General features: G+C 49.3%; 11 protein-coding genes across 11 annotated transcripts; 8 read left to right on the forward strand and 3 right to left on the reverse strand.

Moving 5' to 3' along the window:
* Window positions 1–120: 120 nt before the first annotated feature.
* Window positions 121–1,188, reverse strand: N7468_001742 (shikimate dehydrogenase family protein; the record flags this gene model as incomplete). Its single annotated transcript, XM_058471039.1, has 1 exon — window positions 121–1,188. One exon carries the CDS (start codon window positions 1,186–1,188, stop codon window positions 121–123), a length of 1,068 nt encoding a protein of 355 aa, XP_058334180.1.
* Window positions 1,189–1,534: 346 nt separating this feature from the next.
* On the reverse strand, window positions 1,535–1,741 carry N7468_001743 (uncharacterized protein; the record flags this gene model as incomplete). The annotated part of the gene is made up of 1 exon (XM_058471040.1): window positions 1,535–1,741. One exon carries the CDS (start codon window positions 1,739–1,741, stop codon window positions 1,535–1,537), a length of 207 nt encoding a protein of 68 aa, XP_058334181.1.
* A 753-nt stretch (window positions 1,742–2,494) lies between these two features.
* N7468_001744 (sugar porter family MFS transporter) lies at window positions 2,495–4,289 on the forward strand (the record flags this gene model as incomplete). The annotated part of the gene is made up of 4 exons (XM_058471041.1): window positions 2,495–3,031; window positions 3,086–3,487; window positions 3,548–3,859; window positions 3,915–4,289. 4 exons carry the CDS (start codon window positions 2,495–2,497, stop codon window positions 4,287–4,289), a joined length of 1,626 nt encoding a protein of 541 aa, XP_058334182.1.
* Window positions 4,290–6,403: 2,114 nt separating this feature from the next.
* Window positions 6,404–7,541, forward strand: N7468_001745 (uncharacterized protein; the record flags this gene model as incomplete). Its single annotated transcript, XM_058471042.1, has 2 exons — window positions 6,404–6,506; window positions 6,568–7,541. The coding sequence occupies 2 exons, from the start codon at window positions 6,404–6,406 to the stop codon at window positions 7,539–7,541; spliced, it is 1,077 nt and encodes a 358-aa protein (XP_058334183.1).
* Window positions 7,542–9,281: 1,740 nt separating this feature from the next.
* Window positions 9,282–9,659, forward strand: N7468_001746 (uncharacterized protein; the record flags this gene model as incomplete). The annotated part of the gene is made up of 1 exon (XM_058471043.1): window positions 9,282–9,659. One exon carries the CDS (start codon window positions 9,282–9,284, stop codon window positions 9,657–9,659), a length of 378 nt encoding a protein of 125 aa, XP_058334184.1.
* A 1,500-nt stretch (window positions 9,660–11,159) lies between these two features.
* Window positions 11,160–12,318, forward strand: N7468_001747 (uncharacterized protein; the record flags this gene model as incomplete). Its single annotated transcript, XM_058471044.1, has 3 exons — window positions 11,160–11,866; window positions 11,925–12,093; window positions 12,304–12,318. The coding sequence occupies 3 exons, from the start codon at window positions 11,160–11,162 to the stop codon at window positions 12,316–12,318; spliced, it is 891 nt and encodes a 296-aa protein (XP_058334185.1).
* Window positions 12,319–13,022: 704 nt separating this feature from the next.
* N7468_001748 (uncharacterized protein) lies at window positions 13,023–13,641 on the forward strand (the record flags this gene model as incomplete). Its single annotated transcript, XM_058471045.1, has 2 exons — window positions 13,023–13,040; window positions 13,096–13,641. 2 exons carry the CDS (start codon window positions 13,023–13,025, stop codon window positions 13,639–13,641), a joined length of 564 nt encoding a protein of 187 aa, XP_058334186.1.
* Window positions 13,642–15,751: 2,110 nt separating this feature from the next.
* N7468_001749 (ankyrin repeat-containing protein) lies at window positions 15,752–16,937 on the forward strand (the record flags this gene model as incomplete). Its single annotated transcript, XM_058471046.1, has 2 exons — window positions 15,752–16,335; window positions 16,475–16,937. The coding sequence occupies 2 exons, from the start codon at window positions 15,752–15,754 to the stop codon at window positions 16,935–16,937; spliced, it is 1,047 nt and encodes a 348-aa protein (XP_058334187.1).
* A 301-nt stretch (window positions 16,938–17,238) lies between these two features.
* Window positions 17,239–17,595, forward strand: N7468_001750 (ankyrin repeat domain-containing protein; the record flags this gene model as incomplete). Its single annotated transcript, XM_058471047.1, has 1 exon — window positions 17,239–17,595. One exon carries the CDS (start codon window positions 17,239–17,241, stop codon window positions 17,593–17,595), a length of 357 nt encoding a protein of 118 aa, XP_058334188.1.
* A 565-nt stretch (window positions 17,596–18,160) lies between these two features.
* Window positions 18,161–18,631, forward strand: N7468_001751 (type II 3-dehydroquinate dehydratase; the record flags this gene model as incomplete). The annotated part of the gene is made up of 1 exon (XM_058471048.1): window positions 18,161–18,631. One exon carries the CDS (start codon window positions 18,161–18,163, stop codon window positions 18,629–18,631), a length of 471 nt encoding a protein of 156 aa, XP_058334189.1.
* A 658-nt stretch (window positions 18,632–19,289) lies between these two features.
* Window positions 19,290–22,102, reverse strand: N7468_001752 (putative C6 transcription factor QutA; the record flags this gene model as incomplete). Its single annotated transcript, XM_058471049.1, has 2 exons — window positions 19,290–19,482; window positions 19,536–22,102. The coding sequence occupies 2 exons, from the start codon at window positions 22,100–22,102 to the stop codon at window positions 19,290–19,292; spliced, it is 2,760 nt and encodes a 919-aa protein (XP_058334190.1).
* Between the last annotated feature and the right edge of the window lie 289 nt (window positions 22,103–22,391).

A 22,391-nucleotide genomic window follows, 5' to 3' on the forward strand; every position in this document is an offset into this window, starting at 1 on the left:
TCACAATAAAGGCCGCGCATTTCACAGTAGATGCGAACTGTCTAATAATGCAAGACATCTCTAATAACTCTATACAATCGTTACCGGCCTTGAATAAGCGCCACCCCCCCCCCAATACAATCACAGGCTAGACTTGTTAGCCGATCGCTCAGCGATGGTCTTCGTCACAACATCCTTCACCCGCTGCACAACGCCCGGCGTGCCAACAATATCCTTCCCCGTCCACAACCGCGCCTGCTCCAGACCCTGCCAGATCAGCGCCTCAGACCCCAGAATCACCGTCCACCCGCCATTCGACGCAAGCTGCGCGATCTCCGTCCACGGAACAGGATGATAGCACATTTCTAAGATAACACCCTGCTGCTTTGCAGCCGTACTCGCCGTCCCCAGAAATGCCTGTATCACAGCCCGAGCATTCAACTCCTCTGGCGTCTTAGGCGGGTAATTGGGAATCCCCGAGACAATCGCCGCCGGCGCCTCAAGCGCAGCAGCCTCCTTGGCATCCGTCACAGGAATGAGCGGGGCCTGGGCATTCGGGTCTGGGTTCCGCTGGCGGTCCTCCGCCATAATGGCCGCAATCTCGGCCGCGTCCCGATTGACGATGTACACACGGCTGGCGCCGAGCCATCTGCGCATCACATAGATGGCAGTGCGGGCGGTGCCGCCACCGCCGATGACCAGGGCTGGCCGGCCGCGGAAGCGCGAGGGATCCGGTGCATTCTGGATCAGGGCTTCGCGAATACCGTCGCAGTCGGTGTTTGTGCCGACGTACTGGCGGGCGCCGGAGGCGTCGGTGCGGAGGAAGATAGTGTTGCAGGCGCCGGCTTGGCGGGCGTGCTCAGTTAGGTCATCTAAATACGGCATGATCGCGACTTTGTGCGGCATTGTCACTGAGGCGCCGACGAATTTGGGGTTCGAGCGAATTGAGGCGAGGAACTTTTCGATAGAGGGCGACTTGGTGTAGGGTGGGGGGTAGGTGGCGGAGGTTCCTGTCACGGAGGACAAGGGGATTTGCTGCCAGTTTAGATTGAAGGCATTGTAGACGGTTGAGTGGAGTGGGGGGGACAAGGAGTTGAGAAGAGGATGGCCGTAGAGGTAGGCGATGCCGTCGAGATGCGAGGGGATAGCGATGGGTTCCTCTGGTTGGGATTGGGCGGATGCCGGGGTGGATGGTGCGGCAGCGGCCATTAGGAAGGGATTAAAGGATTCGAGTTTGTATATTTTGGCGCAAGAAGGGCTGTTATGAAGATTGCAAATGCGAGTAATTATATCCGGGCGCGGGCATGCTGAGGGACTCGAAACCATTGGGTTTTGAAGTCATAAATGTAGATCCGGAGGCGTGGCGGAGAAACGCTTTTCTCCTTCACGGCCGATCGCGCTTCGGCCAGGTTCGCCTCAGTTACTAGTAGTCCATCCGATGTTCATTCATCTGAGAAAGCTCTAATTCTGTTACATTGATTGCGTTTTGTACAGGACAACCCTTTCAAGTATGTTTTCCATTTTAACCAGCCAAGAACTATGGGCACGTTCCTTCCTACGCTGGCCCATCTACGCGGGCTGAACGCTTTCCCACTGACCACATCCCCCTACCCAGCGAAGCGGTGTAAGCTGGGCCATGGTGCGCGCTGAAGCCAATAGCCTGAGCTGGTCCTCTCAGTTCAGGACGGTTATGCCGAAAACGGTAGGGGGGTTTCTGCTGTAGCAAGTCGGTGTGGAGTCCGAGGTCAATGTCGATCGGCATGCTTCCAGCCGGGAGATCGCTTATCCCGACCTGCCAGTCCCATTATTGGCTGTATTCTGGTAGGCTTTAACACGTGGACCCGGCTGCTTATTGAATCAGTTGACCATTCCTTGCGGCTTCAGCCTATCAGAAAAGCAGAATTAACGCGTGTTTGGTTCCCCGGATTGATCAAGGTTTCCCCAGAGTCCCCAGAGCCTGCGGGGAAGCCTGGCCTGCATTTTCCCCGGCCAAGTACCGAAATGCCCCACTGCAGCCTTGGAAGGCGGCATTCGTCGTTCGATTCGACCAGTTGCTCGCGAGCAAGGAGCACCATTGGTGACTTCCACATCCAGCCAAGCTCCAATCCACAAATAACTTTTTTGCCAATGAGAATCCGACCAGAGGCACGAGTTCTACGTTTTCCCGGGTCCTTAGCCTAATTTCCATTTCTGGACCATCAGCCATGAGTGCGTTATTCAATTTTCCGCCTCCACAATCCCCACGAAATCCCGCATGCTCCAGACTTCTTCTCTTTCCCCCGTTCCCCAGGACTCGGGGGGGAGTCGTGACTATTTAGATCGTATCATGCCCGCCCGGCGCTATGCAGGTCTTTCGTTTCCCTGAGCCCCTTCTCTACGTAAGGACATACCGCTCCCTGCCACGCTTTGCTTTAGTGGCAATTATTCTTACGAATACCCGGTGCACTTTCGCATCGTCGGCTCAACCTTCTCCCCTCTCTCAATTGTATGTTTATCAGTATTTTCGACCCACATCATGACCCTCCTCAAGTTGGTCGAGGACCGACCGACGCCTAAGGCAGTATACAACTGGAAGGTTTATTTACTGGCCGCGGTGGCATCTTGCACATCATGCATGATCGGCTATGACAGTGCCTTCATTGGCACCACGCTAGCATTAGACTCGTTTAAAGAGGAGTTCAATTTTACTGCCATGGACGAAAGCGCCACAAACCTTCTCAGCGCCAATATCGTCTCCTGCTATCAGGCCGGGGCCTTCTTTGGCGCGTTTTTCGGTTATCCACTTGGTCACTTCTGGGGTCGCAAGGTTGCGCTGCTCATTTCTGGTTTGGTGTTCATCCTTGGTGCAGGTCTTATGCTGGGTGCCAATGGAGAGCGGGGTTTAGGTCTGATCTATGCTGGCCGTGTTCTGGCTGGTCTGGGTGTTGGTGCGGGCTCGAACATCACTCCTATCTATATCTCTGAGTTGGCTCCCCCGGCCATTCGAGGCAGATTAGTGGGTGTGTACGAATTTGGCTGGCAGGCTGGTGGCCTTGTTGGCTTCTGGATTAATGTGGGTACCTACTCATAAGTCCCTTGCTTTCTGGTCTAACATCCTGCCCGACAGTATGGTGTCGACTCCACCATGGCCCCTAGCCACGAGCAGTGGATCATCCCTTTCGCAGTTCAGTTGATTCCTGCTGGTCTTCTGGTCATTGGCGGTATCTTCTTGCGCGAGTCTCCTCGTTGGTTGTTCTTGCGAGGCCGTCGTGAACAAGCCATTGAGAACCTCTGCTGGGTCCGTGGGCTGCATCGTACCGATATCTATATCATCGAAGAGATTGGCGCGATCGACCAGGCTTTGGAAGAGCAACGTTCCACTATTGGTCTGGGCTTCTGGAAGCCTTTCCAGGCTGCCGGCTCTAACAAGAAGGTCATGTACCGTCTGTTCCTTGGGAGCATGCTGTTCCTATGGCAGAATGGCTCTGGCATCAACGCCATCAACTATTATTCCCCAACGGTGTTCAAGGTGACTTCATCAATCCTGCCAAACTGCTGGATTCCAAGGCACTAACATGTTTCTCACCAGAGTATCGGTATTACTGGAACGAACACCAGCTTGTTCACTACTGGCATTTTTGGTGTCGTCAAATTTGTCATCACTTTCGTCTGGCTCTTGTGGCTGATTGATCACGTCGGCCGTCGCAATCTTCTCATAATCGGTGCTATCGGTGGTTCTATCTGCATGTGGATCGTCGGCGCATACATCAAGATAGCAGCCCCGACCGAAAACCCCAAGGCCCATATTGACGGTGGTGGTATTGCCGCGATGTTCTTTTTCTACCTCTGGACAGTCTTCTATACTCCTACTTGGAACGGTACCCCTTGGGTACTGAATTCGGTTAGTGATAGCCGCTTAGTGATTCCTCGAGGACGAATGGCCTAACATATCACAGGAAATGTTCGATCCAAACATGCGTTCGCTGGCTCAGGCCTGCGCCGCAGCCTCCAACTGGCTCTGGAACTTTCTCATTTCCCGCTTCACTCCCCAGATGTTCGCAAAGATGGACTATGGTGTCTACTTCTTCTTTGCTTCCCTGATGATTTTCTCGGTTGTGTTCGTCTACTTCCTTATCCCCGAGACCAAGGGCATTCCTCTCGAGAGCATGGACCAGCTCTTTGAGATTAAGCCTGTCTGGAAGGCCCACAAGCAGTTGCTTGAGCAGCTGCACGAGGACGAGGAGCGCTTCCGTCATGACATTGAGGAGTCTGGTCTCTCAACTACTAAGTTTGCTACTGAGCAGGTGGAGGACACTGCCAAGTTTGCATGAGGACCTTCATTCAAGGCGTTTTTGAAAAAGAATTTCCGATATGGACATCGGTAAGTATGTCAACTTATTATAACCTTTTCTAAACTTCCATCTTCTACGAGTACTAGAAAGCCATTTGTACAGGCCCTTCTGGGGCATCCATATCAAATTGGGAAGACTCACACTGGGATGTCAGCTTCAGCCTCCAGCAGCTACTAGTAATATTGGTTAGTTTCAAGGGACTCGATAATTGATGAGATATTTGGAGTAGACTAGGGGGGAACAAGGAGCTCTCAGAGTCGAGTTGGGTATAAGGCTACTGGTACTCTCTTACTTCAATTTTTGGCCTCACAGTAGGAAAAGCCCCTTCATTAGGTTTCTACTCATCCCTTAGACGAAGCTTCCAAGTTCTAGCACTGGATTATCCCAGGTATGGAAATACTGTCCTAGGATACTACGTTAAGATCCCACCCTATACCGGTAAGCGAGGGAAGAAAAGCGACTCGCGGAATAGGACATACTGATATACTGATATAACGGTGCTAAGCTGAACTGCTCCTGCGAGCGCCGCAAGATCCCCGAGCATATCGTGTTATGCCGCCTATCCCAGCGGAGGTTCGCACTTTGGCCAGCGCAGCCTTCAAGCCCCCTTAGCGGGCTACACGAGGCTATAGCCCGAATTCTACGCTCAAACCGGCGGCATCTTTGCGCGGTAACCAGGTTCTACGCCACCCGCGCAAAAGTCTGTGTGCACTCGGCCTCATTAGTATCACCCTAACCAGCACCTACATTTTTATTTCTCTCCTACACCTCCACCATAGCATCGATCGCTATCAATCTGGAATGATATTTTGGCAAGATGACCAAAGATCCATGTAGCGAAAGATAGACAAGTTTAGTTTAAAGAGCACCGTATGTATGTTGAAGATTGGCCTGTACACTCGCCAGATCTTAACCCTATTGAACCAGTCTGGAATATACTAAAGTGTTAATTTTTTTGTATATTTGAAGATCTTACATAGATAGAAAGATCTAAGAGGATCTGTCTATTTTAAAGAGTGTATTAGTATTATATAGGATATGTTAGACTAGATCAAGAATGATATATTAATATTAAGTGTGGGAAGAAGGATAGATAGATTGTATATAAATTAGGGCTATTATACAAGGAATTAAGCAATAGAACTCTGCATATCAGTCTGATTATTCAGTATATTGAATCTTAGTATGATCCAATAAGGATTAGTGTTGTAGGATATGTAATCATGAATATATATAAGTATTTCATGGGGTAGCTGAAGCCGTATGCACACAGACTTTTGTCCGCTATGATACCATCGGCTGCTAAAAAGGAAATATCACCCGGCATCTCTCTTCTTTGGTCCATCTTCTATTGGAAATGACCATGGGGAGGTTGCCGCGGATGGCAGACTGTACAAGGCTTGAGCGGGGATTTGGTGAGATGGCGGAAACGGACACGGAATAGACGAAAACTCGCAGGGTAACATCTGTCCAAACGGTGTCCCATGGGACTGGGATTTTCCGCCATATCCCATTGTTCCGCGCCCATGGTACCTGTACATGTCTACTTGTCATTTAATGTGGTGAGGAGATGCAAGGTCGCTAGCTAGGAGGCCTAAAGCAGATGGTTCTACCTCTATTGTGATGCGAATCAGATCACCACTGGGAAAGGAGAGGACTGTGTAAGCCAAGATAAGCCAACTTCGGAAATGGAAATAATACGTCCCAAGTTTGTAGGAGTTAATCTGGGAAAATATGTATTCAGAGTCTCAACCTGATAATGTAATATGGTACTAGTAGCACTAATCATTATGGCGTCTCCCTCACATCACTCAGTCCCTCCTAGTACTATTTATTTCTGGCTACTAGTATTCAATTATTTGTTTTGTTTTCTTCTCTGTTACCCCCGTCCTTCTGTCAACGTGTGTTTCACCGACTTACAGGATGCCATCCTTATGGTCCGTTAGAGACAGTAGAAAGGGGGCCCACGCTGATTCTCCAATTTGTTCTCTTTGTGGGATTGTTATTTGCGACTACCGATTTCCGACATGGAACGAGTTTGTCTTCCGTATTCTTAAAGAGGATCGATTTAAACTTTGGGGGAAATATACCAGATGAACGAACAGCCCCCCGAGCACATGCTAGTGCCATCGAGTGAAGTGGAAAATGCATACTTCACAAGGTACCCCTGGTTACCAGAAAGCTTTTTCCGAGCAGGTTCGTAGCCGGTTCTTTCAAAAAAGAAGAAGAAGATTAGAATCTAATGCATGGAATCTAGTGACACTGCCTTCAAATTCTGACTCTGAGTGCCAGCTTACGGGAATAAATCTATACCGAGCGCCCCCAGGCGGAGGGTATCACGCTTGCTTTGCCCCGAGGGATAAAAATCTCGCCCGGATTTGTGGTACAGCGACTTCACCGCAAGGTTCCAAGCAACTTATTTCCTTCTTCCCCGCAAAAGTCTTCAAGAAGACCGTGGCTGAGGGCATTGCACCAACCGACAAGTGCACTGCGTTCCTTTTTCACGCTCATTGCTGGGAAGTCATGTGTCATATCCAGGGGAAAGAATCAGTCGAGCAAAGACTTCCGCATTTGATGCGGACTATAGACCAGTTTTGGAGTAGCAAGCCTCCTCCCAAACGTCGCAAGACTCTTTCCAAACGCCGTTACCATTCGGATTCGTCAGAGGAAGATGAGTGGGGAAGGTCTGACACGTCAGAGGAAGATGAGTTGGAATGGTTTGACATCGATGACGCCGATGTCGATTTCTGGACCAAGGTAGATTTTGACATAGAAAACGAAAGAGACTACAGGTCCATGGGTGCTTGGACGGAAATCTATACCAGTCCCTGGATTATTCCTGAAATCCAAGCTGCAATAGCCGCCAATCGAGTGAAAAAGGAAGACCACAGGGTCCCATGCCCCGGCGGACTCCCAAAAGAATGTTGGTTGCGGGTATTGGGGTTTCTCTGCCCTCTTAAATACCACGGGTATCACATCGAAGATCTGCGACACTTTCTATCTGTTTTTATGCTGAATGTACCAGAGTCATTCTGGAGCGACCGGTTGAAACTCCGCGGTGATATTCTATTGGAGTTGGATAATCTTGGAGACTTTAACGATGATTCTCTGGACTGGCAACCCCTGTGTCTGGATTTGATGGACTTGATTTTCGGCAGTCTTCCACGCAGTGGTTTGTCAACTCGTGCACGAGTATTGCGCATCATCAGGGAAATCCTAGCAGAATTTTAACAATACTCTTGGAATGGCTATTTTCAACGGATTGCTACTCTGGACCTGTGTCCATCCAAGATTTTGTTGTTGCTTTTCAAAGGATGTTAAGTATTTTATCTGGCTAGTTAGCTTATACACACCTACCGAAAACAAGGGAAAGAAGAAAAGAAAAAAAAAGGTCAATGTTTTTGCTACCTCTTATCCATCAATGATGAAAAGGACGTTCCTTGTCGCTGGACCGCGCTTTGGTTGTGCTCCCTCTCCTCCCCCGGGTTGGGGGGAGGTAGGAGAAGAACGGAGGAAGAATTCTATAATTGGAGTTCTGGGGTATTTACGTGGATGGCGAACAGTAACGAATTACATTAGAATAGCCTCATTCGGCTAAGCTAATCTGATCAATGTAGCTCATACCTGTTGAAATGCTGAACGATGCGCCCACTTAGGAACGCCGGCGGCATTTCACGTTTAACGACCAGCAAGTCAAGATTTGGCTATTGAGCTCGTTGAGCCTCTTGTTGAAAAGCTACTGCAACAAAGGTTCTGGCATTTCGCTTAAAACTTCGTCATCACCCATTCCCTCCTATAGTCATCGCCTCGACTCTTAAGCAGAAAGCATTTCGGATTGTCATAGTTTCGGCAACCGCATCCAAGGACCGCCCTGATCTTGGCAAGGCCCATAAAGACTTAGGATTACCTCCGTCAAAGGATACTAGACATTGTCCTCGGATCAGTCGCAAACTTTGGCCTTCTTGGCCCGCTCTACGCTCTAAGCTGCTTTCTAGGAGGATGTGTGGACGAAAAATGGCTAAGGCAAACCGCCAACTGGTGCATTGTAGCTGCCATTTTCGGCAAAGATAGAATCTTAGCTTAGCACGTCCCTATGCCCCAAGGAGGCTAGGAGCCAGCGGTTTACACCGCCAGCTCTCTGGACGTTAATAATTACTAATACTACTACTACTATTGTACTACTGCACTACGAAAACTTGAGGCTTGGGCGAAACTCGACAAGCATGTGGCAGTGCACCTTCTATCCCTGCCGAAGCAATGGACAAAACCATGTCGATTCGCTCGGGTCAGCCAATGGACACGAGGTTTTAAACTTAAGCTACTTCGAGCCAATCAGGCGGAGTGAACGTTGCTGTGCTGATTAGAAATCCATATATCGTCCCCCCAGAAGAAGTCGTCATGCCAAGAAAATTAGGCAGACGAGATCTGGATGCAGTCTGTTTAGTGTTTTCCTCGATAGAGTGTGAATTGCTGTGTGTAGATCACGTCACGGAGACTCTTGCATTAGAGAGATAGCAAGCTGTAGGAGGCATGTATCTGGCGATATTCAAGATCGTTCTATGCTATTCGCTTTTCGATAACGAAGAAACGCAACGGCATGAAGCATTGCCAAGAGTTCTGAAACGCGCACTACGATCTGTCAGCGTGCTTCGGACACCGCGGCTTAATTCCGGCGCCAATTGCACGCCCGTGCGATTTGGTCTTGGCGTTGGTCTCTAGATTCGAGATGCTTTGTTCCAATGTCACTACTTGAGAGGAATATAAAGCAATCTGCTTGCCAGAATACGCACATTATCTACATTACCCCTAGGCATCAACAGAACAAGTTGTCGCATGGTGTATTTCTTTGGTCAAGTCAGTCAGTTCGCGATCATGCGTGTAACAACCATCCTTTTTGTCGCTTCGTTGGTCTCCGCAGTTGCCATACCCAAACAAGTCTGTGTTCAAGCACGATGTGAAGATGAAGCCACAATGGATTTTCTGACCGTGTCGCAGCCAACTTCGAATTTTCAACTGGTACCCCGAGATTTCGCAGCGGACGAACGGCCCTTGGCAGACGACCAAGATAGGCATTTTACTTTACACGGCAAAGATGATGACGAAAAACTGGCCGCAATGTGCGAGGCTGGCTTTGTCACTGATTGTCGGATCTCGATAGAGAGGGCCCGGGCGGCTGCCAGCAATCAAGATGAAAAATCAAAGACACATATGGAGTCGACGAAGTCGTTATCGCGCCCTCCCTTTGGAAAGACTGAGGACCATACTGCTTATCGACCCTCTTTCCCCGCTTACGGTCTATTTGTTATCCTGGCCATCGCCCTTCTCGTGCGCTCCATTCACCGAGGGTAGAGGAGATCGTTTTCATCCAAGCAACGTCAAAGCAATCTGCCGAAGTCTTAAGATATGATACATTGGATTCAGAATGATGTTGTATCGAATATCCACGTACTCACGGGTTGGTTCCATAATTTGATGCGACTGTTCGAGTCTGCATCACCTCCCATTGAGCATCATGCCATATGGAATAGAATGCAGGGAGGAAGGACTACATAGAAACTAGCCCCATTCAGGTCAGACCATCACATCATGTTAGTACTGTGCGGTTCAGGGCAAACCAGATCTGGTTCTTCGTGTTTACCAACAATGGAGTAACTACACCATCCGCGCAAAAGTCTGTGTGCACTCGGCCCCATTACCATCACCATAACAACCACCCACATTTTTATTTTTTTCTCCTAATTAATTGTCCAGCAGCTTCGTAACCGAGGGTATATTCATTCTCTGGAACGATTCCCCATAGTCAGCGCGACGTCCTGTAAGAAATGTTTAGACAATCATTGGCATAATTGAGTAAATATTCCCTGACTTTTGAAGTTCACGCCGGCTACGAGAACTTCCACTTCAACTCGACCTTCCCGGGCTGGAACCTCGCCAATATCACTCGCGGCCCAATCAACGCTTTGGAATATTCTGATTCGCTCAGCTCTTAGAGAAGTAGCTGGCTTTGCTTTGTGAAAATCTCCAAGAACAGGCTCCACGCTCTCCTTCGCATATTTCTTGAAGTCGTGGATGGGCCTAAGAACAACTCGGTGCACAAAGAACACCCTCGCGCTTGGCAAATTCGCTTTCCACAAATTTCTTCTGCTTGGGTGGCTGCAGTGACTTGAGAAGATTCTCAACGGCAGGTTCTGCCGCTGGGCCCGGACTATCCTGAATATCCAGAGTTGCCTGGCATCCTCGTATTGATGAGTTTGTTAGACTTGTGTTCATACTTCAATTGAGATTCCCTCCGGGTCTAGTTCAACTCACCGTTTGATGCAACTGTCCTCAAAGATTGAAGCTTTGAGCTACAATCTGATTTCCAATCCAGGGACGGTCGGGTAGCTCATCAACCTTGTTCCACTCAAAGATCTTGAGTGCTTACGTACCGAATGATCTCCAGGATTCTTATTCCAGCGCCCCACAGTAATCGGCGCTAAGCATACGGGTAATGCTGACCGCGCATGGAGATGCGGGGCCCGTAAGCAGAACCCGCCAATCGATATCTACAATTACATTTCTCTGTCAGATCAATGCGGACCCCTCTCAGGCACCTTCGCAGCTCGAAGCCAGTCAACAAGAAAAGGACCGTGGATTGACTCGTGAAATAGGTAACATGACAGTGCCATGATTATAAACCTCCATCAAGCGATTACCAAGCATGTAATGAGTTCTAGTCATGTAGCAGCGATAAATATTTCCGCACTAGGACGGGGCAATGCTTTCTTCCTGTCTCTGACACCTTCACCATTTCTATCGGCTTTACACTCGGCCAAATCCTATCCCATAAAACGAGCTTCCAATCTCGCCATGGCATCCACCATCGTCCTGATCACCGGCGCCAACCGTGGCATCGGTAAGGGAATCCTAGAGCTGTACCTGAAAAAGCCCAACCACACTGTTATTGCAGCCACTCGTGACCCGAGCCACTCCACCTCTCAAGGGCTGGCAGAACTACCCAAGGCCGAGGGCACAAGTCTAGTTATTGTCAAGATTGATGCTCTGTCCCCTAACGATCCTGCTGCTGCCGTAAAAGAACTGGCTTCCAAGGGCATCGGCCACATCGACATTCTTGTCGCGAATGCTGGTATTGCTCTTTCCTGGCCCAAAGTGATCGAAGTCAAGGTCGAAGATATCCAAAAGCACGTCGATGTTAACATCTATGGTTTCATCTATCTGTACCAGGCCTTCCGTGCTGTTCTGAAGAAGGCCAAGGCTCCCAAGTGGGTCACCATCGGGTCCAGCTCTGCATTCCTCACGGTGAGCATCCATGTGAACTATCCTGAACAAACCTCAATACTAACAATGTCCATAGTAAGTTCCAAACACTACACCCCCTATGGATGCGAGATGAGTGGCAAGTTACCAACCGTTGAAATTGGTATACTGACCATCTTTAGTAACTTCCTTCACATGCAAAACGCTGCCTATGCTCCCACGAAGGGGGCTCAGCACTGGTATACTAAGGCTATCTCCGTCGAGGACCCCTGGCTGAACGCTTTCCCTGTTGACCCTGGGTAAGGGATCCTTGTCCTGCTTTCCTTTGCCAATTACTAACCAAGGATTGCACAATAGTTGGGTTCAGACCGACCTCGGTAACCGGGGTGCCGACGCGTTCGGGTTCAAGGAGGCTGCTATTTCCGTAGCAGACAGTGCTGCCGGCGTTGTTGGCGTGATTGACGCTTCCAATCTCGAAAGTCACAGTGGGAAGCTGTGGAAATTCGACGGGAAACCAGGAGCCCTGGTAAATTTGGACTGCGGATTTTGTTCAATAAGCTTTGTTAAATCGGCGCTCACGATATGCATCGCAGAAGCCAGTAGTAGCAGAAGAGGGTCAATGTTAGCAATAGCTTTACTTTCATTCCATATACTATCAGAGGGATTTTCAGCTATGTAGTTCGAAATGTGAATTTCTTCATTTTCATAGTAATAAAATGACCAATTGATCTGATAGAACCTTGAAGCTTGAAGTGACTGCATCTCTGATGGCACTAATATTAGTGACCTAATATCTATAAGTCACTGGCTCGCTACTACCCCTACTAATAGTGTAAGAAGGATAGGTAGTGTAGGCAAAGACAAATGTGTAAATGCCGAGAGCAGAAGTTAGAATTTCTATCACACTGTCATTCCACTTTAGGCTGGACCTCAATGCGTCCAATATCATTGACAGGGTGGCAAGGAGGCCACAAGAAGTAGGATGGCGATTCTCCAGCCCTTTCAAGCCAATGCTTCTGTTATTATATCTCCTATTAAGAATATATCCTTGAATATTCCATTTATAAGCGGATCGAGCGGATAACCCTTTTCGCAGCTTTATTTACTCGCAACTCATTACTCCTCGCGTTGCCCCAGACGTAATCGCCAAGAGCTCTGTAGGGACTCTTGAATCCATTCACTATGGAGCATTCACTGTGGGACATTCACTGGAGCATTCACTACGGAGCATTCACTGTGGGACATTCACTGGAGCATTCACTACGGAGCATTCACTACGGGAAATTCACTATGAAAAACATCATACCACGGCTGCCGTTGTTTGAAAGTGAAAGTAGCTTAAATAACTTGAGATCCCCTTCGTAAAGATTCCAAAGATCCTCTTCTGCCAGTTTGAAGAATCCCATTCTCGTGGTAACTTGAAGATCTTACACTCTTACACTTTGATACTTCAAAATGGCAAATGCGGTGAACGTAAGTTAAATATTCCGTTGCCAGAAGTCACATATTGCTAACAGGGTGTTTTTAGTATTTGAGCCTCGCCGCCGTACAAGCAGAGATCAACCGTATCCCCAGAGAACGATACGAGTGTGTGTTGTACGGGGTGTGGAATACTATCCTCACCTGGCAGTTCAGGGTCGAAAATGGCTACGTGACCAGGCCCCAGGATCGGCATTCCCGCCAACGTGGCCGCGCAGGATATTCGGACCTCCATACCTACCAATATCCGGCTGTTGGTAGAAGGGCATCAAAGTTCTTGATTGTCCAATGTAAGAAGCACGGCCACGAAGGGGAAGCTAGCACCTGGACACAAGGCAGGAATCAGCTGCGGCAGTACCTGTCTAATACCCATGGGCGGCGGCGTTGGGGCACAAGGACCCCAGTTTACGGGATCTTGAGCGTTGGACACTTGGTACGCTTCTACAAATATGTAGATGTCGGCGAGGATATTCGAGACCTGAATATCCAAAGTATCCTCCGCTCGACCCGTATTCGAAATGGGGACAGCCTCCATATACAGACTGACTGTCGTCAGATCCAGAGGATTCTCAACCACATCAGATCTCACCACTGAGCCTGAGCACGGTCGATGGGCCTGCTCGTGGCTTCCTCTAATGTGGCTTGGTCCTGATCGCTTCTGTTTGTCCTCGCCTATTTGCGCCCGCCGCTGTTCCTACCCTGTCTGCCAACAATTCCGACTCAAGAGTCAGAAATAGTCTGGCTCTCCCTATCGAGGCTTGTCACTGGCCATCGTGACAACCCATCCATTGCAACGAATACTCTCTCCTATGCTTGCTCGTTCACCGATGCGTAGCCCTCTAAGGCTGCGTGAGAGCTTGTATGACCCTTCGCCTGCACTAGCCGACAACTATCCCGAGGAAGAAGCAAGCAGCTAGTCTTCTCTCCGCTCGTCGCGCAGTAGGTCTGATACTGCTGACACAACATATCTGGTTCCGGGTTGAAAGCTGGGTCGCCACCGGAATGCGCTAATGATCCTTGTATCATTGGTGGCACCGGAAGCCTGGATTCTCGGCCTTGGTCTTGATTTGTCGGTGTCTTCCAATGCAGGCAGAAAACGAAGGGCCTCTGAGGTATTTGCCAAAGCTGACTGTATAAGATGGATACTTCTGTTCGTTGATTCCTGACCATAACGATATTGATACTTGGCAGCAAGCCCCGCATGTGTAGGCCCTGGGTCACAGCCGTTAGAGGTGCCCAACGATTCCATGCACTTGCCATCTATCTTTGTTTGGATCCGGGCCAGCGACGAATTCCCATCGGCGTTGAGTCCCAGCCATCATGGACGATTTCGGTGGCATTCGTTGTCTGTTAGCTCTCCCAACAGATTGTATGCCATCGACTTCCATCATTTTGGATCTGGGTAAACAGCCTTCACAGCAGTCTTGGGCCGATTCCATTTTCTTTGCAGCGGGCAATTGCCCCCGATTCTGACATTGAGTCCTGTACGAAAGAGCTGAATATTCGGGGCATCATAACAATATGCCGATCTGCGTTGAGCCAACTGGGTCGCTACCCGTGGGGAAGCCCAGCTCCGCATCTCCCCATTGATGGGAGCCCGATATTCGTTCCGGGATCAGGTAGGTGTTCAGATGGAGCTTCCGTATTGAGGATGCTGCGGGTCGGTTTTGTGGTGGGCGATAGGGCTCTCCTCTCGTCACTAATGCCTGTTCAGACGTCATCAATGAAGTTGGATCGTGACAACATTCCGATCCGCGCTGAGCACAGTCGGCCGCAACCTAACAGGGGGCAGTCCAGCTCCGCACTTCACTTTGAACTGGCTTGCTTTAGTGTTCGGCAGTCTATCTCTTTGCCCCTCTGTCATTGAGTCCTGAGCGAGAGAGTGTATGATTGGAGGATCATGAAAACATTCCGGTGTGTTGGTAGGCTGGGTCGCTACCCGTGAGGGCTATCCCAGCTCCCACATTTTCCCATGTCAAGGGGATCCATCATTCACTCCAGGACCAGGTAGATGATTATGGGCCGTCCAATGGTCTCCCTGTGCTGTGCGAAGTGGCTGAATCTTGGAGGGTTGCGACAAGGTTTCCAACCTGCATTGAATACACTGGGTCGCTACCCTTTAGGGCAGACCCGGTCTCCATATCTCCTTTATCAATGGGCAATCCAGCACCTATCCCGACTCGGAGAGGAAAGGATATCCCTATACATATGCCTGCGGTGTTGATGAAACGAAACAACGTTCAAGGCATGAAAACAGCTGGTACGTTGAGAGGTCCACTGTATCTTGCCATGTATGCTAACCCGCTGTCCTAAGCGAGCTTTCTATCTACGCGCAAGGTGGCTCTGCCTTTGGGAATATCAGTGCAGCCCGCGATGTCACAATATGCGAGTCCTGATCATTCATCAACTTCTTTTTCAGGCAGCTCTGACAGCTAGTACAGACCACAGCGCAGGTGGACTGTCGCCGGATCATTCTCAAACTCCCCACAAATTTGGCCATTCCACAGATTATCTTCATAGCAGAGAAGAATGTCTGAGATCTTTTGGCCTTTGAAGACATGCAGGCCCGACATGATGAGATTAATGTCCCCTGGGATGGCACATGTGAATGGATTCTGAGCCATGAGCTTTTAAAGGCATGGACTGCCGAGAACAGAGGCCATATCTGGATCCAGTGACACTCTGGATCTGGGAAACCGACATTCATGAAATTTATTGTTCGAGAGATTCCAACACTCTTCGACACTTCAGCCCTCAACGTCTCTTTCTTTTTCCATGCACGAGGTCATGAGCTCCAGAAGACCTCTTCTGGACTCTTCCGCTCTCTACTGTATCAACTCCTCAAAAAGTCCCCAGAGTCACTACATGGCCTCATTTGGCATTTTCAAGAACAAGTGAAAATATTTGGCGGGCCAGGTCTCGGGTGGACGTGGACTGTGCCAAAAATGCAGTCACTTTTCGAACTTTCACTCAACAGAGTCTTGGAAGCACGTTCAGTCGTGCTCTACATTGACGCACTTGATGAATGTGGGAACGAAGCAGCCGCCAATTTGATATTTTACCTTGAGCACTTCCTTTCGGTCCTTTTACCTACAGCACATACATTCAGCATCTGTTTCTCTTGCTGCTACCGTCCTATTCTCAAGCTCCAGCCAGGACCCACGATCCGAATGGACGTAGAGAACAGAAAGGATATCGTGAAACTTGTCGAAGCCCGCCTTTCAAGCAACAATCTTCATAGGGAAATACAAGAAGCGATCTGCATCATGCCGAAGGCTTATTCATGTGGGTGTGTCTCATGGTCAACCGCGTACCCAGCATGAAGCACGAGGGCATATCAGATGCCAAAATCAAAATCTGAATTCAAAAAGCTGCTCGAGAATTGAGTAGCTTGTACTCTCAGAACATACAACTGTCAAGGATCAAAGCGAAGCTCTGAGTCTCAAACAGTGGGTCTGCTTTTCAATTAGACCGCTAACAATCCCAGAGCTACAATGGGCTATGGTAATCAAGCATGTGGATGAACATCAACGACTATACGTTCAGAAGGACTCCGTGGATTTCATTTCCGACGGGGACGTTGATAAAAAAATGAAAGCGCTAAGCTATAGTCTTGCCGAAGTCGTCTCGTCGTCAAACGGCCCCGTTGTTCAGTTTATCCACCAGTCTGTGAAGGACTTTTTCGCAGATGATGGACTGATTCTCCTTGGGTGCCCTACCACTCCGCAGCTCTTGATATCCACGGCTCATTGTTACCTTTCACGATCGTGCATCGCTTATCTTCGCATGGCAATCCTACAGCATTCAACAGCTGCCGAAATTGGAGATCCCGAGCTTCATTTCCTGGAATACGCGACTGAGTTATTCGACAAAGCACACACGAATGGGTGAAGATGCAGAAACATGTCCGACGTATCTCCTAAGTCAGCTCGATTGGCCTGAAAGTCACATTATCGACACACGGATGATTCTCGGTACACAAGCTCCTATCTTGAGACATTTCTATGACTGCAACAACATAAACGCTATACATATAGCGTCAGGAGTTTGTCTTTCTCAGCTGTTATCCCAGATGCTCCGGGATGCGCGGTCGCTGGATTTAAACCAACAGGACACACTGGGTCATACTGCGCTGTGATTTGCGGCGTAGTCCGGTAGCGAAGAGATGGTTCAACTTCTTCTTAACACTAGAATGGTGTATGTCGACTCAAAGGATGAAGACGACCAGACCCCTCTCTTTGCCGCTGCTAAGTATGGTCACCAAGATGTGGTCCAATGTCTCCTTGATACTGGAAAGGTGGATATCGAATCAAAAGATAAAGATGGCCTGACTCCTCTTGTTTCAGCTGCTCTAGGTGGCTATAGAGGTATAGTCCAGCTCCTTGATGCAGGCAGCTCGATTACACAAGACGAAAAATGTCGGACACGTCTTTCATACGTCGCCGAGAATGGGCATCTGGATGTCCTCGAGATGCTGAATAATTCCATGGAGATTGATGTTAATGCAGAAGAAAATCTCAACCAAAGTGCCCTTTCTTGGGCAGTCTGAACGAGGCAGTTTCCAACCATGGGTGCTCTGCTTGATGCTGGAAATTTCAAGGTCACCACTGATGACTTTGGGGGATTGACAGATTTTGAAAAAGGAATATTTTCGTCTTGCTAAATTTCTCGCGCTGATGATACATTAGAGATTTCCCGCAATCTCATTTTTATCAGCCCCGTACAAGAGACATAGTCTCGAATTAGCTACGTTAGGCTGTCAGGCTCACTGTTTGTACCAATGTATATCTGCCCTATTCAAGTTAAAATTGTCCTCATCCAGAGAGCCTACTCCTATTAGCGATATAAACATGCTCTCATTCCTAGTTTAGTAGAGTTATCAAGTCAGTAGGTTGATACTGTAAGTTCCATACCGAACTGCTGATACGCAGCAACCCTCAACCCCACACGGCAAAGCGCTCAGCCGCGCAGAGGGGCAAATGCGGAGAATCGCGTTCGCGAATCAGACCAAAAGTAACATCAGCTATACTGCTCAGTCCCCCCAAAAAATCCTCTGGAAAAAGATTCCTAAAAGACACATCCCAGTTTCGAGGTTTCCTAATAGAATCCTCAAAATGGGTAAATCCATCCTCCTGATCAACGGCCCCAACCTCAATCTCCTCGGCACCCGCGAGCCACATATTTACGGCTCGACCACCCTAGCGGACGTTGAAGTGTCCGCCCGCACACAAGCCACCGAGCTGGGCGTCAGCATAGACACCTTCCAATCAAACCATGAGGGCGCCATTGTCGACCGCATCCAAGCGGCTCGCGGCAATGTCGACGCTATCATTATCAACCCGGGCGCGTACACGCATACATCCGTTGCGATCCGCGATGCGCTGCTCGGTGTCGAGATCCCGTTCATTGAGCTGCATGTGAGCAATGTGCATGCGCGGGAGCCGTGGAGACACCACTCTTATTTCAGTGATAAGGCGTCGGGGATTATTGTTGGATTGGGTGTTTATGGGTATAAGGTTGCACTGGAGCATGTGGCGCTGAACTTCAAGGAGAAGGAGAAGAAAGAGACTAAGGCAGTTCTGTAGATTGGTCTTTTCTATGCGTATTCATGGATTTATTAAAGTTGGGAGGGGGATTAGCCTTGAGATCATACTGACTCAAGTTTGGTCTCACAACAGAAGTTGATCTACAATGAGATATATCTCGAACTCGGAGTCAAGCCCTCAGATTTCTTAAGCATATGGCTCCTGAGTAAAATCTAAGAGATTTTGACGAAGAACAAGAGTCTATTTATCCCCCTGAGGGTCATTCCATGAGAATCAAATTCTTTGATAATTCCTTAGCCTAGGCGAGTCGATTTGAGCAGACCATCCGGGCATACCGTGCCATACAGGAACCAGGTCGCACGCCCACAGGCGCCCGGAAAGTCAGATAATGGCGCCTGTCTCTTGAATACTGAGTAATGGCACTATTTGGGACTTACTTATCCGCAAGATCAAGACAGGCAGTGCCTGGCCCGGCTTATCGATACAGCACGAATGTGGCTTCAGGAAACGATTGGGCATGCCAGCGGAGATTTGCGAAGAGTTGCTTATTGAAGAAAGATGCTTTCAAAACAACTTCCAAAGACAGAAGCGGCCAATTTCCAGGCAACGTGGCCCTGGACTGAGGTGATGGAAATCTTGGGCTCATCAGCAAAAGGAAAGGATACAGAGTTCTTGACTCGACCTGACGATTCTCTCATCATCGGTTTGACGGGTCTACCATGCTCAATTGCTGTGAATCTCTTTCCGTGCCTGATGAAGATCCATTCCCAGGCACTTGCTGTGTTTGCGCCAGTAAGAAGGGCTCAATCTGACTGGAGGAATACATCTCTGGAATGCTGGAATTGGCGACGAACCCCAGGTTTTGCATAAATTCAGGCGCATTATCGGCCCTGAGCAACAAATCAGTACAAAAACGATAAGTAACGAGAAAAGGGAGCCAGACTTATCAGCGCCATCGAGAGATGCGAGTTCGTCGAATAGTGCATCCAAGTCCGGTGCGATCCGTTGTTGTCGCCGCGGTGGTACGTATCCATCCATATCAACAAAAGTGCTGAGTCCAAATGATGTGCCTTGATGAGTTGGGTATTGGTCTTCTGCTGAGAAAGGCTGGGAGAGGGCTGGCATCATGTTTGGGCCAGCGTGGGATTTTGGAGGTGCAGATGTGTTATGACGGAGACCATTTCCTAAACTTCCGTCGAACTGTGCTTGTTGAACTGAGTCCTCAGACGTACCACCTACAGTAGTCAATGATGGAGCAGGTGTAGAGAACAATGACACATCATCAATGCTCTGTGGAGCTCTGAGCCAGGGTGCAGAGAGGAAAGCATCGGGCGTTGTAGCAGGATGATTAAAAGCGTGAGTTGCAGATATATGAAGATGACGTGATGTGGCCATGCGTTGGGACTCTTGGGTTAGTCCTGGGTCATTCGTCCTTGTAAGGCCGTGATGCTGCGCTGTTGGGGATAGCACTATTGGCTGAGCTCTCTCGTCTCCATAGGCGCGGTCTGGAAGACAAAAAATCTGACCAAGGTGTGATGAGATGGATTGAACCTTATTTCGGAGTGCAATTTCTAAATCTGAGATGTGTCTGCGAGCGGACCGCTTTGGAATGCAGAATTTTAGAATCGTACCAAATGTCGGAGGAGCAGCTGCTGAGCTATACGTATCCAAGTACAGTTGCGCCAGCTGGATAGCCCGTCTGCAGCTTTCATTCGCAAGCGACTCGTGTGGTTTCTCAGGTATGTTTTGGTCGCGTTCGCGCTCAGCAATCTGTAAGCTGAGTGTTGAGACAATGCTTTGATAGGTCATCTCTAACCCAAATATATGAGGCGAGGGGGACTTCAAAGGGCGGCTTTGCAAATCTACTCTGTAACTCTTGGGAAGTGTAGTAGCCCAACGCTGCAGATGAGCCTCGAGAAGTTCAAGCTCTGATCTGGAAACGGTCGGATCTCGCTTGTAATAGCAAAGGTCGTTTAGAATGGCAATGAGTGATATGAGACGGTTGAAGGTGCTTAGGGCATGTAGTGGGCCACGCTGCATTGAGGCCCTCGAGGATTGGGAAGGTCGAAGTCCTGCTTGGTCTTCCCAAGGATGCCATTCTTCTAAGCCGTCTTCATCGATTGCCCCGACCGCGACGAGGTCATCCTTACGCAGAGAGGGACACTGTGAGGTCTGCTCAGCAATGAGTGTTTCGAGTACAAAACATCCCAGAAATACATGTTTGGCTCGTTGGGCTTGTTGAGCCGGCTTCGATTGCTCTTGTGGTTTTGATGATGACGGCGGCTGGTCAAGACCAAGGGTCCGTGCAATTCGCACAGCATGTCCCACCAGCATCCAAGCAGGTGTCCACTCCTGCTGGCCGAATTTAACGAGGGATAATATAAGAAGCGCTTGCACGTGTCCCACCTCATAGGGTCCATTTTCTGAAGGAACTAGATCGCGGGCAGTGTTGTAAAATTGCAAGGAATTTATCTTGCCTTCTGTATGCGAACCTCGAGGGACAGGGATGGAAGCGTCTTGGAGCGAGGCTAATGTTAAGACAGCCCAGAGAGCAGCATGGTTACCAGAGCCAGATGATGTACTGGCGACGTACACGTCGCTCTCGGTATATTGGAAGGCGGTACGAAGAATGTCATGTTTCTCCAATATAGGGAACCAGCATTGTGTGTACGAGAAGTAGATATCAAGAAGCGGCCAAGCATTGTAGGGAAGTTGAAGTGGACGGCTGGAGGAGAACTCCATTCGGTTGTCGGTCCCAGAAGAAAGGATGTTGTTATGCGGTTGGGTTTCATGACTCGTGTCTGCTTGAACTCCAGCATCTTGCATTTGGGATGCAGAAGCCCGCTTGGGTGTCCCGGCGATTGTAGATGTGCGAGCCGGTGGTAAGATAGCTGAGAATGGTGTCTCACGCTGTCCTAGTTCATCTGGGACATGCCATTCGTGGGCATCAGCGGAAGCAAGAATTTCGTCCACATCAAACGGAGTGTCTTCATCGCTATAGGCTTGTATATTCCGTTCTCGCTGCTCTTCGGGCTGATCCAGAGTGACCAGTATCTGCTCAATATCTTTCAAGACCGCGCTATTTTTGAACGAGGCCATCAACGTATCGGAACCCTCCGTTTCCTTGTTCATGGTCGCAAGGTGGCTGGGAAGATTGATGGAACGCATTAAGGCACGCATCACGTCCTCGCTACCTCGAATTCTCTGAAAGACAAGCCCCCATAGCAGCTCCAGCGACCGTATGTAGCCCGTTGGTAGACCTCGTTTTTTGGGATTTGCTTTGTAGGTGCAGGGCCGCGAAAGTTGGGCGCACGTGGAGCAGACCGGCTGAACTCCATCACATTTATCCTTCTTCGAGCGGCAGCTGTCACAGGCACGCGACACCCGCTGGCGCTTTGGTTGGATAGTCGCATCGTCCGGCGCGTTCATTTTGCCATCATCGTTGGGGTCAGTGTATCGACGTTTCGTCTTCCCACTCGTCCCAGAAGCTTGTCGCAGGCTGGAGTTCATAGTGACAGTTTCGATTATCCACTAGGCCGGGGCCATATTCCTGCGATGGAATTCCATGCAGAGGGTGGGTGAATCTTTTGCCGCGGGAACAGTCGAGAAGCAGGGCAGGCGAGCTCCGTCTTAAACCTCTACCCCCGCAGTGACAAAACGATCCTGCGATGCGATTGAGGCTGAACCAGACGTCCGTATTAAAGGACTGAAAGAAGCCTCTGCGCAGTTTTGAGATCAAATCCTGGGGGAACGTGGGGAACGGCAGATGACAGCGGTGAACTAGTCGTGGGCAGGCAAA

Source organism: Penicillium chermesinum (genome assembly GCF_028974085.1).
Source record: "Penicillium chermesinum strain IBT 19713 chromosome Unknown utg000002l:1.0-5270490.0:1.0-5274688.0, whole genome shotgun sequence".
Lineage (NCBI taxonomy): Eukaryota > Fungi > Ascomycota > Eurotiomycetes > Eurotiales > Aspergillaceae > Penicillium > Penicillium chermesinum.